The 15,280-nt window shown below is 39.7% G+C and overlaps 1 protein-coding gene across 2 annotated transcripts in view; it reads right to left on the bottom strand.

Annotated features, from left to right (window-relative positions):
- Nucleotides 1-2,212: 2,212 nt before the first annotated feature.
- Nucleotides 2,213-15,280, bottom strand: part of rab6ba (RAB6B, member RAS oncogene family a) — a 66,279-nt gene continuing 53,211 nt past the window's right edge. Inside the window, exons 7-8 of one of the 2 annotated variants that reach the window (XM_013270772.3) lie at nt 15,178-15,244; nt 2,213-6,134 (exon numbers count right to left, since the gene is read on the bottom strand). In XM_013270772.3, the coding sequence (XP_013126226.1) occupies nt 6,070-6,134; nt 15,178-15,244 (132 nt within the window). In that variant the 3' untranslated portion in view covers nt 2,213-6,069. The remainder of the gene's footprint in view (nt 6,135-15,177; nt 15,245-15,280) is intronic. The other variant, XM_013270773.3, reaches the window with a different exon arrangement.

Below are 15,280 nucleotides of genomic sequence, written 5' to 3'. Positions count from 1 at the left end.
TGTCCATTGGGTTTTATTGACATCTGAAAGAATCATGAGTTTTCCTCCTTTACTGCATGCACCATTTATGACACATGAAGTATTTAAGTGAGTGAAAAAAGTGAAGCCAGGAGGGGATTTCTGAATATTATTCTTGTGGAGAAGACGCACAACAAAAACCTGCCACAAAAGACTCATTCAACCATGAAAGTGGATTATAAAACTCCATTCACCGAGCATCTGGCACATATTCCACGTTCAATGATATCTGCAAACTGGATCATCACTTTCTTTTCTTTTTGTTCCACTTTATGTCCATGTTAAACCCCCTCCGACATATTTTAAAGAAGATACGTTGACTATGATGTGTTTGGTGTCTCAGTCACATTAAGGTCAGTGCTGTTTGGATGGAGCTGAAAATCTGTTAGTTGTCACACTGGTTTGGTCTCAACTGTTAGCCTGCGTACTCTTAGTCATATATTGGCAGGCGGTGTGTTATTCGGTCTTTGGATACCATATTCCCACGTTTAAATTACTGCCAAACAGGAAGCTGCCTCCAAGTTCAAAATAAGCTGGCAGCCACGGGGGCAGGCTGGACAGGAATGTATCGGGAAGGCAGCAACAAACAAACACGCACACGCATGATTGTGTATATGGCAACGAACCAGTTTCAGTTTTGCAATGTATTTACTGGCTCTCCGTGCAGGCCTGATGGTGGTAATCCCCAAGATTAAAGCTGAACAGAACAGGAAACAACTCCCAGATTGTCTCAGCAGTGGTGGGATAATGCACATAATTGACTTCAGTCGGAGTTGGAATGCTAAAATATAAAAATACACTTTTCCTGGAGGATAATTTAGGCCTAGCATCAGAATTAAATACTGTGGTAAATTACACCAACCTAAAAACTGAAGGCCCGCATAAGCATCTGCAGGTTTCTTTGGTCAGACTGATTAATGAGGCGGTTATTTAACCATGAGCCACAAAAATATTTTCAGCTCCAGTGGGGAAGCTTTGCAACAACGTCATGGTGTAAGATCATTTCCTCCGTACTGCATTGCAAACAATAGTACGTTCCTGTTTGAGTATCTGAATCCACACAAACACTTGCAGTACGGAAAAGTACGAAATAACTAAACAAATTAAAGATCAACTTTCATTCTTGTGATAGAAAAACTACATTATTACCTGCACAGGTGGCCTAGAAAGAGTCATCATTTAGTTTCTATTAAGGTTATTATAACAAAATCACAGCTGGAAACAGCAATGAAATCAGCAAACCGTCATGAGTAGAAACTGGAGATAATTGTTACTGAGTCAAAGTAGAAACCATGCATGCCACGACACGTATGATAACGTGACACAATAATTCCTTATTGTGACCTACACACTGAGAGAGTGCACATAACAGCAAGCTTAAAGTCATGACAGTACAGCAGTTTTAGCGTTATCCAATCATTTCAGGGTTTTTATTGCGTGCCATATTTTTTTGTGTTGTAGTTTTCAAAAGGTCAAAATTTAAGACAGACACCTTTTAAAAGTCTGGCTTTTATCCAGTGGGTATAAAGAATACAATCAAAAAATGAATTACATTAATTTTTAATTTACTGTACCATTACTTTTTAGGCTGCCAACACACACTAAGCTTTTTTTATTTATTTTCTTTTTTTTTAGGTAGCTTTACTGCAGCTCTATGTCCTTGTTTCAAGAACGATGACAGCCATGTCCATCTTTTATGCAGTCTTTGGTTTTTCTCTGGCTAAGTACGAATGGCCAAAACTGTCAAATTAAAAATATATAAAGAAATACATAAATGACCTATTAAAAAATATAAAATTAAAAGAACTAAATATAGTATAAAGATACAAACAGGAAGCAATTATTTAAAATATATATAAATACATTGTATTTGAAATTATATTTTTTAATTAATTTTATTTTCAGCAGTTTATAAAGTTCATGAGGGCAGCGATTCAAGCAGAGAGGCTCAGATCTCCTTCTCCCCGACCACTTCCTTCAGCTCCTCTGGGATATTATCTCCAGTGTAGGCCTACCTGGGGCCTCCAACCAGTAAGACATACCTGAAAGCCCCCACCTGGGAGGCCCCCCCACACAAATCTTATTAAAATGTTCTATTTATGTCATTTATTTTGGATTTTTACAGTTTTGGTCCTCCAAAGCTAAGGAAGAAAGAAAAGAAGAAGTAAAGTTTATTTAAGAAAAGTCCCGTGCATGACTTTGGTAATAAGACATCTTTATTAATCATTTGGAGAGACATGCTAGATTTCTGTACAGTGTGAATGGAAAGCCAGAGCACAGGGCTCCCCCCCCACATCCTCAAACACACAACGCCTCCCCCAACAAGACATCTGCTGCATCACTTGGTCCATTTCAAGAGAAATGTTAACAGGAAACAACGAAACAAAGGTGGACTTTTATATTGAAGGGGAATAAATACGAGTGTGTGAGTGTGTAATGATCAATCATTTTGCTGTGGTTTGAAACATAAATACCTCCCTCCTCACGAGGCAGCAACACAAAGAGAGTAAACATTACAAGACTTTCATTTTGAGGGATTCAAACTTAAAACCCAACTGTTCTAAAACCTGCAAAACACTGTGTTCCAGTCCAGATCTCCCATCATATTTGACCAATCCCGTCTCTCACTAGTCTTATTATTTGGCTCATTATGTGGGTTAGAAAGGTTCACTAGCTTTCACCAGAGTGCTCCCCCGTTTATTTTTTTGTGTGGTTCTTTTTTTGGAAACGTGAACAACTCCTACATGTTTGATTCTACTCTAAGACACAGTAAATATTATTATTTTTTAACCATGTTTCTAAAACATCAACATCGTCACTCTATATCTAAAACATGTTCTTAAAAAGTGCAGGAAAGATTTCACCTCAAAGACAAGTCAAAGTAGTGTTCTCGACTGACTTCACAACCGCCACGTAATCCTACGACTCTGACATTTTTAAGAGCCGTTTGCAACCTTGCATCATACAAACGGCAGCAGTCAGTTTAGGTGCTAGTATGAGGATCCACTGGTGTCAAAATTACATTTGTACGGCTGCTGTCTATGTGGCCAAAACATGCCCGAAAAGTCGCCCTGCTCGTTTTACTGGATTTTAAAAAACTGGCCGCGTTTTTTAAACTTTCATGTCTGTTCACAAAACCAAGAGACAAGCAGAGCAGCACTAAGAAAAGATGAGAGGCTCATCCAAGACAGGATTTATACTTATTACAAGGGATAAAATAAATGGAAAGACACATGATGTCATGGCATCATCTGGAACAGAGTCAGTCCCAGACTAGGGGGTGTTTTTGTACAGGGCATTCATTGCTGGTTATGATTTTTCCATTCCTCTATATGACGATAAAACTCGAAACCTGCACTGCAGCCACAGGCGTGTAAAGGAGCACCAACTCTCGGGTGCTTTCAAAGCAAAAAAATTAAAAGAGATCTCCAGACAAAAGGACCTGCTAGGGATCCTTCATCCAGGGAAAACTTGTGACTTTTTCTTCCTCTGCACGGACACCTAGTTGACCGTAGGGCTCTCGCTCAGTCGGCTGTGCCTGAGCTGAATTAAATACTAAGTGAGTCTGAGCTTTTAGGGAAGAGCATTTTGACATGTAACACAATAAAATCTTTAAAAAAAAACAGGTCTGTGGCATAAATGATGGAAAAATAGTGATCAGGTGAGGTTATAGAACTTCAACAGACTTTTTGGCTCTGAATAATCATCAGTTGACTTTGCTCTAGACTTTGATCAAAAAAACAAATGAAAGAGACGCAACCTCACCTCATCGCTGGACTATGGATTATCTTATATTAGTTTAAGAGACAGTCTGACTGCATCTCTATTTTAGGAGAAGCCAGAGTCAACATCTGTCAGTCCATGATTGGTTTTTCACCATCATACCGACAGCAGTTTTTACGTCGCTTCACAGTTACGCTCGACAGAATCACTGCAATCATTCGCCTCAAGATTCTGTTTGAAGCCTGTTTGCACTGCATGCATTGCAAACACAGCTGACAAATGCTTAGTGTGTCTTTGTGTGAACATAATTTTGGCACAAATGGATCCTCATACTACGAACATCAAAAAAACCAAACAAAAACCTCATCTCGGTGGGAACACGAAACGACAGTTTCTATGACAATCAGAAATGTCTTTGAATTAAGTGACTGTACATTTACCATGAAGCTTCTCATAACTTCATATTAACCTGAAAGGTCTACATGTGCAAATTAGTCTGTTGTCAGGAAAGAAAAACTGATTTACAATGTTAAAGGTCGGTTTGAACACAGAACCGGTCATCAGGGAACTTTAGTCTGTCCTCTGTGACCCAAGGCGAGGGCTTTGATCCTCCACTGCTCGCTTACAGTAAGTACACTGTATGTGCATCATAATCACAAACACCAAGATACCACACAATGCAACAGCAGCTGACAGGTGAAAACGGTGACCCCAAAGTTGCCGTAATGTGGCGAGGATGATGCGACTTGTCAGTGGCCCTCTATGTAACTGCATTCTAACGTTGCCGATGCAGAAAGCACACGTTTACACCCACACACACGCACGCACACACACACACACGACAAACACATATCCTGTAGTCAAGTATACAAATCCAGTTCGTAAACAAACAGACAGAAAAAAAAAGACTTGGACTAGTCGTCATCCGAGTGCATTGAGTCACGGGTGTAATGTTACCATTTACATATTCAAACTTGTGTACACGGGTAAACAGTACCTATGCTTAAAAACTAGGCATGCAGTAGATACTCGAGAAGTTCGCTTTGTCCTGTAATGACTCAAACACCAAGTTATGGATCCCACCTGAGTTATGGGCAGAAGGGAAGTTTGAGAGAAAAAAAAAAAAGGTCTATTGGGAGTTACACAAGTTTTCAGTGGTTACAGTTTGGGGGATTTCTGTATTTGCCCATAACAGCAGTGGCATCCATAAAAAAATATCCAAGCCTACCGTCTCTTGTCCAGCTCTCACACACAGAGCTTGTTGGGTCATTCCATAAAAACCAAAAAATAAAACAAAGAAAAAGAAAAACAACAAAAAAATAAATCAACAAAATCTTAAAAAGTTCCCACCTGGCTCCCTCAGAATCAGCACGTTGTGTATGCACAGTAACTTCAAGATATTTACTGAAGTCATGCAGAGTTCTACCTTCAGACTATGAATATTTTCAGGCTTACATAGGCTGACATGTTTAACCCATTTCACAGAACATGACAACACCAATGTTGTTTCATAAGCTACATTCAAGAGTGTTATCACAGGAGGACTCATAATAAGAAGATCAAAATGTAAGTCACATTTCAGAGGCTATACCTTATTTGGATCAGCCACATATCTCACATTTTTTACATTTTTCTACAGTGAATTACTAGAAAATAGATCAAACATCCAGGGTACCAATGATATTTCTGTCACTCTACAGATCCCATCATGCTGACAGCGTAACACTGATTTCCTTTTTTCATCTCCTGCACTTTTATAACAGATCAAAAATGATAGAAGTCAGTAAGGTGAAATTAAAAATGTACTTTATGGGTCTGTAACTCAGAAAATATTCATAGTATGTGTTAAACACTAATGTTATTGTAACACTAAACTAACACTTAAACACTAATGTTATTCTACACTTAAAAGAAAAAAACAGATTCTGAGAGGGTCAGGCGGGAGGCATCCACTGATTTTTATGGAATGACTCTTTTCCAGAGAGATTTCCCTGAATACAAAAATAGAAAAGAAACTGGGGAAACGCTTTAAAAAATGTACACATAAAGCAACTTGGTGTTCTCTCCCCCTCCACAAACATCCTTTTTTTTAGCAAGTTGCAGGATTTTTCTTTTTTTTTTTAAACTTGGCAGTTTTGTTAATAAAACCAGGCTACCTTCGAACCAAACCCACGCACTGCTCGCTCCAACCGATGACCAATCGTCAGGTGAGGAGGCCAGATTCTCAACGTGCAAAGTCAACTGCGGTTAACCAATAGGAAGCAACAAAACAAGCATGTGGTGTAAATGATGTTTTCTTTTTTTCCCCCTCAGGATGGGTGCAGAGCATTAACAGGAACAGCCGCCCTCATTGGTCGGGGGCTCCTGCGGTTTGTCCAACTTGATGTCAATCACTGAAGAAGAACATTAAGGAACCTTTGGGAACATGAAGACTTAAAAAGGAAAAGCCTGCATTACCAGTTTTCCACCACTAGATGGTGCTGTTTCTTGCATTTAGCTTTCAATCAACAATTCTCACTGAACATGTTCTTCAATGAGTCAACAATAATAACAATAACCATAATAACGACTAAAAATGATCAAAAAACTGTGCATAAGCTTAAAGCGAGGAAGATTTCTGTGTCTGATTGACGATTGTCTTTTTTGGAGAACAATGAAAATGTTTATTTCCATTGTCATAAATGTCAAAAACTACAAACTTTCAGCTTTATTTTGATTTTATTTTAGATTTTTATGTGCACAATATTGTTTCAGCTTTCATTTTCAGCTTCAAGTTTGGTTTATATTTGTATTTTTTTAACTAAAATGCTTGTTCACGCCTTGTTTCAGCTTTTAGTTTCGTTTTAATTAACCTACAAATGAGGTTTGGATGCATTTTATCCAAAAATCTTTCCCCAAGACACCTACAGAAAACTTTATGTAACATGAAGAATTACCTTTTAACCAAGGAAAAGGCAAACTATGTGACTGTGTTACTCAGTGTCAAAGAATTGGTAAAGAATTTGACTCGCTCTTGGATGGGCAGACCTGTCATGGTGTTATGGTGAACCTTGACATTTGACAAACGTGTTTCGTTCATGAGGCGGGCATTACCCAGCTCATTGAGGAAACATCTCGTCTATTGTTAGCAGCTGAAAATGGAAGCTGGGGGAAGCTGATGCACAAAGGCGTGTTAATGAGTAGCTTCTGTAAGTCAGAATGATTTTTCCCACAATGCCGGTGAGCTGTTATTGTCTATTTCCCGGTCAGTATGAGCTCCTTTGTCTTATGGAGGCAAACGTGAACCATGACTGAGTACTTCTGTATGATGACCTGCTGTTAAATGCAGCAGCAGCAGCCTCCTACTTACTATTCACTGTTCTGCTGAGCGTGATGCATGTGTAAGAAGGAGGCCTGAAAAACTGTGACCTATATACTCCATGCAGTTGAGACAAGAAACAGTCCCAGTGTAGCTGACAGATACCAGTCCAAACTGCTCTAGGCAGCAGTTCAGGTGTGTATGTTTTTATATTTAATGGTTGCATGTCATTATGTGTCACTTCAAGGACAGCGGTTAAATGCAACATATACAGGAACGTTCCCCCTTTGGATTGGATCCCATCTGGAACCTGAGGCTGCCAACATCTCCAAACCAAATGAGCCCCATCAAAGTGGAATATTTTAGCTGCCTGAAAAGCGTGTGTGCATGTTTCAGCAGTGGTTAATGAGGCACTGGTAAACTGTTTCCTAACTGCTCATCCAACCCAGAGTCACCAGTGAGCCTGGAACCCAGGTGGAGACCCAACACATCCGTCCCTAAAGCATATTCAAAAATTTAGCTTGGATTGGTCAAAGCAGCCCCAAATATCTGTTTAACAGCTTAAAATCAAATTGCAATATACCAGCTTTGTAGGAAATGTTCACATTACTTTCTACTTCTGCTGTACAATAGTTCTGTTAAATATAGTGCTGATGTTGTTTATATGTAGGCAATAAATACTGTCTATTATGGAGAATTTGGAAAAATAAAAGCGGTAAAATTCTGCAGCCTCCTCGAGCTGGAATTAGCCTCAAATTCACCTAAATCTTAAAGAGTTGCTGTTGCTGGCAACATGGAGACAGTTACTCTAAACTCAAAGTCATGAATGTTTGTTTGTTTTACGATTTTTTTGAAGTTTTTATGGTTTTCAGTAAATTTTCACAGCCTGCTTGTTTACTAGAACAACACAGATTAAGTGGCCGAGGGAATCAAACCCAAACCCCTTGCAGTGGCCTTCTGGCACAAAGGTCACCAGCTCAGTGAGCCACACCTGTGCTCCACACCGAGCAACAGTGACAAACAATGAAAACTGAACTGAAACCAACAAAGCCACTCTGGAAAGTGGGAATAAACTCAAGTTAAAAGGAAAAAAAACAAATAAAAATAAAAACTGTAATAATCCTGGTCTGATGTGATTTCTTTTTGTCTTCCTCTCTCTTACAAACATGGATGACCCCAGCACTCGATCTGGGTCAAGAACCTTTTTCACTCTCCCCATCTGCAGCGCCGCAGCGGTAATGAGGCGCTGTGATTAGACAGGAAGCTGTTCTCAGGAAGAGAGCAGAAGGCTGCACTGCACAGGTGACATCCAGCATAAATCAGCATGACCTGTCTGGCCCCAATTTAAAACCAGCCATTAAAGGCAACAAGGGACAAACTGTTCAAAGAAATCCACAAAGCTAAAGCTCATTCTGCTCACTCAGTATTTGATTTGATTTATTCCCTTTTCACCATTTGAGTCAGCAAATTGTTATTTATATGTCATCTTTTCTGTTCCAATTATGGACGCTCAGATTAAATATGGACAAAGTTTGAGCTTAAATTAACTTTCATTCCAGTTTTCTGCAGGATGTTAAAAAAAGCATGTATAGAATTACCAATTAAACCTAACGAAGATGAGCTTTAGAAAGCCTTCCACCCCCGACAAGTTGCACAGACACAAAGTTACACTAGATTGCTAAGGGCTCGATTCATACGCGAACACGACAAACGTCTCTGTCAGTAGAACTAATTCACTTTATAGATATGGTTAGCCAAGAAAAAAAAAAAGTAGTACTTGTGCATTTCATCTGCTGGTGTTGACTTGTCTACAGTGACTGAGCAGCCATCCATCAGGAGACTTAAGAGCACTGCATGCTTCCATCTGTCCATGAGCTTTATGGAGATGCCAATTTCCTCTCCCAGCACCTGCCCACAGTGCCAGGACTACTACAGAACCCCACAAAGAATACAGGAGAAGATGACAAACACCCAAAAACATGGATGAGCTAAAGGTTGCTATCAAAGCAACCTGGGCTTTAGTGACACTTCAGCAGAGTCCCAACCAAGTACTGAGCGTGTACTTTAGGACACTTTTCAGAAGTTGGACATTTCTGTATGTAAATCTTTCGGGGTGGCTTTAGCTCTGGAGGTAGAGCAGGTCATCTACTAATCTGAAGATTGGTGTTTCAATTCTTGGGTGCTCCAGTCGCCAAGCTGCTGATGTGTTCATCAGAAAGTGAGTGTTAGATAAAAAGCACTCAGACGTAGAAAAAAGTGCTCGTGTGAATAAGACATGCTGTGTCATCCTTCTAATGTCTCTGGTTTCAAACAGTAAGTAAGTAAGGATTATTTGGAGCAGTGACTCATGCAAAGCACCTTTTATAAGAATCCAAAACTAAAAATCTGAAGTTGGAGATGAACCACTTTAATATGAAGACAAATATCCAACTGTAATAAAAGCAGTCTCCACACGTGTATCCTGGTCTCAGCCTATCTGTGCCCTTCTCCCGGTGAGATTAATAACATTCACGATGCAATAATAACAGAGGAGTTGCTCCATTAAGTGACAGTGTCAGCAGAGCCACAAAGCTGCTGTCATCACCTGTCATCCATCACCGCACCACCTCACTCCGCTCACGCCCTACATTCATTATGCTTCATTAAGACAGGGATGAAAAACAGGGAGAGAGATAAATGTAATTGGCTGAATGTGAGTGATGCATTATAAGAAGGAAACATGGCTGCAATAAAGAAATGATCCATGGACCTCAGAGTGCTGTTAGCTTACCGATTCTATTAGATAGTTTATAAATCCAGAACAACTCTTAGTAAAAAGTAAACTGGGTTCGACTAGCGAGGCCTGAGAGACACCAAATGCTCACCTCTGAGGCATTCCCTGTTTTATCATCTTTTTTGACCATATTTTACATCATAAAAATACTTTTCTAGGAAGCTACATTCATCTTTTATATACAGTCATAGTGTGTTTTCCAAAGTACAGCTTTTACTAAGCAGCTCCCTGTGCAGCATAAACTCATTATAAAAGTGTTTACTGTGGTCCCAGAGCGAAGGTGCTGCAGGCCTGATTTCTGAACAGATTTCTTTTTGAATTCACGAGTTGCCCTCTGCTGGCCTTTGAAAAGAGTGCAGTCCTGCAGGATTTCTGCACTGGCCTCACCATTCATCCCATGACATCCAGTCAAGACAACAATACCAGGGCTCTTATTGTGAAAGTTCAGTTTCTACTGCTGTTAGCTAGCGTGGCAGACATGATGGTAAAGCCTCGGGGCATTTGTTTGAGGACCAGGAAATAATTTCCAGATAAATCTCATATAACACATCATAAAATGTTTATGACTCTGTTGACGGATTAAGGTTTAAAAAGCATTTTCCACCACAGGTTACACTTCTCATACGGTTGCTACGGTTACTTTTACCTCCACAGGATGACAAACTTACAGGAGAAATGGCCGATTACTGCTCCGTTAGATATTTTCAGTACGTGTGGTATTATTTCTTATTTATTTGAAAAAGAACGGGCACATCATGGCCACTACCAGCACAAACGTAATGAAATTCTCTGAGAAATGCTGCATGAACATATTCACAGACTGCTCACTTAGTTGCCTATGACAACATTAGCAGCAGAAACTGTGAATGCAGCTCAGCTTTACTGTTGAAAAGATAGGAAGGCATAATTAAAAGAATGCTTCCTTCGCTCTGTCTGCTGGGTGCCAGGTCGTGTTTACCTCTGCTAGCACTTTTAGGACACAGAATGGGTTATGTTATGATTCACACATTTTCAAGCCTATCTAAAACAAACATCAGGTGGCTGTATGTACACTTTAATGCTGCAATCACTCCTCATCATCATAGTTTAGAAATTTAGAAAGAAGTGAGCTCGTTAGATCTCTGCAGTGCATCCCTGCATGAAGATGGCAGTGTGACGTTATAGCAGCCCCACATAGCACCCCTGAATATCTCTGATACTCCTGCTTCGCCAGTGCTTCACCACAGTATTATTCAATCCTACCTTCTGTCCTGATATAGTGTGACTCGAGAGATCTTAAATATACAGACAGGTTTGTGCCTTTCTAAGCTGTTCCATAATATAAACATGTCATAGATGGAGATAATCAAAGAAGACTCAGATGGAGATTTGCCATTAAAGATGGGAACAATCTTTGCAGGATGGAAATGTTCACATAATCAACAGAGAAAACAGATGGTGTGATGAGTAAAGGAAGCCATCCATGCCCAACTGGAACAACCATCTATGAATAGATGTGGTGGCCTATGACACAACTATCAGCCACATATATATATATATAAAGCAGTCCTGAAATCCCTTCCCAACCTGCGCTATTCCCACCTCAACCAGGGTGACCTTAGTAACTCACATCATGGTAAGGTGGGGCAACCGCGTGATGTCAGGCCTGCCTCCAAAGTGACAGCTCCAGTAGAGATTAAATACCTTCGACTCCCCATCAGCTTTTAGAACTGCAGACGCATTTCAGATGAGAAATATCGTCAAGAATCTAAAACTCAACGACTTGAGGCTTTTTCTGCTTGATATCACCATCCTTATTCTGAAGATCAAAAAAGATCAGACGTGCATCCCACTTTGCAACCCACCTTCCCCCCACCATCGCCTCTCAGGCTCCATCTGACATAATTAAAATGTGTTGCCACAGATGCTCATTCTACTTTGTGTTGGGATTTACGCACATGGAAGGAACAGGAGGTCCCAGAACAAAGGCCATGATGATTTAAATGACTTTAGACAGAAATAATATTTTGACTACAACATTACAAAGCCTGAAAAAGCAACGGGATCTGAAGATTTTAGGTTGAAAACTGTGCTAGTTTTTCTTGAACAGAAAAATCTATAATAGACAGAGAAATGTGTGAAATAGTCTACCTCACTGTTGAGTATAAAAATGAAATCAGATAAAGTAAACAGTAACAGCTGTAAAAATGAAAGCAGAAACCCAGACTGCCTGAGGGCTCTCTGTAGTTATTGATGAAAATTACAGCCAAATCTGTCTCACTGGCTTCATCTGTCTCCTTTAACATCAGATACAAAAACACAGTGAATTTTCACAGAAAGCATAATGCTGAAATTCATCCTTACATGAAATCAGCAGCACTTAAAGCTCATAAATAACATGGTAACAATGGGGTGATCATTTAATAATAAAGAGGCAATAAGTACCACGTAGTATCAAAGTAATAAACACCAAATAACCCAGTGACAGCTTGGCATTAACATCGATTATATGTAATTCACAAAATTAGGGACTAAAGGACAGCTTTGCCCCCATCTCTAAGTGACCAAACATCATCTATATCTGCCATTTTATTCTTTCGGCCACTACTGACCGCTCGGACCGCTCTCAGTCAGTAAATAGCAGCTTCACTTTAACGCTCTGCTCTGTGAAATGGTCACATCTTACAAGTATCTATGGATCATTAAAGATCAGAATTTGTCATTTAAAACTCACATTTAAAGGCTTGCATCTAAGTTAAAACTAAAACTAAGTTACTTTTTTAGAAATCAATCCTGTTTCTCCCTCCAAGTGAGAAAACACTTGATTCATGCAACTTTTTTACCTGCTTTATATGAATGCACCTGTCCACTACCTAAAGAGGTTGGCTACTGTCTGCCATTGTGCTTTATGTTTTATTACTGGCTATGGAAATCGTGTACATCATTGTTCTTTGTATGCTGCTACTAAATGTCAATGTTTGTATATTCGCAGACTTTCCCATTGGTTGGTCTTTATCTATAAATCTCCTTGGGCTGGTTCCCTCTTATTTATGTGTTTATATGTGTAAAAACCACAACCAGCCTTTGTTCTCACAATATCATACAATTGATTGTCCCAAAAATCAGAACAAAATTAGGGAAAAGGGCTTTTAAGGGCTTCACTAACTCAACGAGACCCCCATATACTTCACTCCTCCATTTGGGGAAGCAACTCAACTCATCCTCAATCCAGAGTGACTACTCCACCCTTTTTCACCACGACCTCAGACATGGAGGTGCTGAGTCTCATCCCAGCTGCTTCACACTTGACAGCAACAGAGTTAGAGGTCACCGCTCGGTGAAGCCAGGGGCGAGGCGAGACCACTGATTCCAGCATCCTCCACCGAATGGCTCAAGAACAGAAGGGCAGCTCTGACCCAGTTCAGTGCCCACTGGGGCCTCGCTATGGTTGAAGGCATGCAGGACTCTCCAGAGGACACCTCAAGGGACGCAATGAAATCCTTTCTCCAAGGCAAAAGCCCGTAGACTGGTCAGGCAAACTCTCAAAGACACTCAAGTATTTCAAGAAGTGAAAGTGCTGGTCCAGTTTTGCTTGACTAGATGAAAACTACACTCCATAATCTGAGGTTTACTTACCAGACAAACTCTACTCTCCAGCACCCAGGCTTAGACCATCCCAGGCAGGCTGATTTTCAAAGTAATAATGTGGTGATTAAATGTTAATGCTGAGACTTCTTACTTGTAAACACTTGTTTTCTGTAGAATAATTATAAATAAATTAATAAATGAGCCGTTTGTATTTTATTTCATAGTAATAGTAGATTGCTCTTTCAAACAAGTTTATTATTCATTAGTCTGGAGAACTATCTGTGATGCGGTAATCGCTCTGTGAAAATTCATGTGTTTTGCAGCTTTCACGGTCCTCCTATTTCCTGAATAAAAAGCGTACTGTGCTAGGGTTTTGTTTTTTAATGCTTCAGGTCCCGACAAACCGTCCACAGGTGACGCTGTGACATGCTCGGCTGGCAGCAACAGATATGAGGTGTCAGTCAGGACAGGTGTATGCAGCTGATGGCTGAGTCTCCTGTCACTGTTTAAATGAGCAAACCTGAGACACCGCAGACAAAACTGCAGGTACTGAGTGTCTGACTGACCGCCCCCTCCTTTGCCTGTCAGGCACCAGTGATGAAACAAAAACCAAAAACCTGAGAGTGTCGCACTGAAAACATTTTAATTAGACGGGTGGCAGTCGTCTATTAAATAAAGTTCACCACCTGTGCGGTGACTGATGGCATCAAATCAGAATGTTTCCTCTTTTCTCTGTTTTTCGTAATATTACTTTTTTAGGAGGGTTTAAAATATATTTGAATTCAATTACAAAAAAGAAACTGAATAGCTAATCCAATTAATTCCAAATTCTTGGAAATTTAAAGAGTTATTTAAAACAACAGCGGAGGATGGACTGATTCTAATTAAAGATTAAATCAGGCTTATAAAGGCTATATTAATGCAAATAATAAAGGGATCTCTAATCTACTATCAGACAATCTCTCCATAACTATATTAAGGCAGGCGAAATAAGTTAATATATGGTAAAAAAAGAAGACTGGCTAACTATATGAAGGTCTACCACCTCAAGCTCAGGCCTGTGCAGAAACACAATGTGATCATTGTTTTAGGACTGTAATGTGATTTTGTAACGGACGTAAGTTTATTAAGGTTATCAACCCACAGAACAACTTAATTTTAGTGCTACTTCAATTAAAAATGTGTTAACTAGAGTCAAAAAGGTAGCTGTTTGTTACAAATGTGACTAAAATAATTAATTTAAATAAAAGATTTACTAAAACTGGGAAAAAAGAGATTTCATATCAAAGAGAAAGAACCAGTAGAACAAATATCTGTATTTGAATGAACATTAGATTAATCTGAAAACAGGGGAGTATATAAAAATGGATATAATTTGACTTGCAGTTAACGCAAATTTTTAGTTAAATCTCATGAATAAAAGCTGAATGTCTGCACTTCAAACACATCTGTTTTGATTCAAAATCCACTGTGATCGTATGCAGACGCAAAATCACAAAGCCATACGTCATCGCTGAATTACTTAGTGACCGAACTCGTGTGTGTCTGCGGTTTGCTGTCAGCCAAAATGTTAACAAGGATGCTTTCGTATGTTCAAAACCTACAAGTGACTCAACAGTGTTTTATACTGTCTGCATTTTCCCTTATTTTTAACTGCACCTGCTAGCATGTAATACGCAATTACCACAGGATGGTGAAGCGACCGGTAAAGGGTGGGTGGCACAGTGACATTAGACGCTGGTGTGTAAGAGAAGAACCATGCAAACCAACAATAATGTGCCTGCTGCTTAAAGGATACTCCCTTCTTTGCTGGTTTCTTGCATGCTTTCCATCCCTGGAAGGGCAGCAGCTACACGCCGAAACAGCTGAAAGACAAGAGCAGAATGAAGACAGGGTCACAC

The sequence above is a fragment of the Oreochromis niloticus genome, linkage group LG23 (genome assembly GCF_001858045.2).
Source record: "Oreochromis niloticus isolate F11D_XX linkage group LG23, O_niloticus_UMD_NMBU, whole genome shotgun sequence".
NCBI classification, from domain to species: domain Eukaryota; kingdom Metazoa; phylum Chordata; class Actinopteri; order Cichliformes; family Cichlidae; genus Oreochromis; species Oreochromis niloticus.
This window is presented reverse-complemented; position numbering and strand designations above follow the sequence as displayed.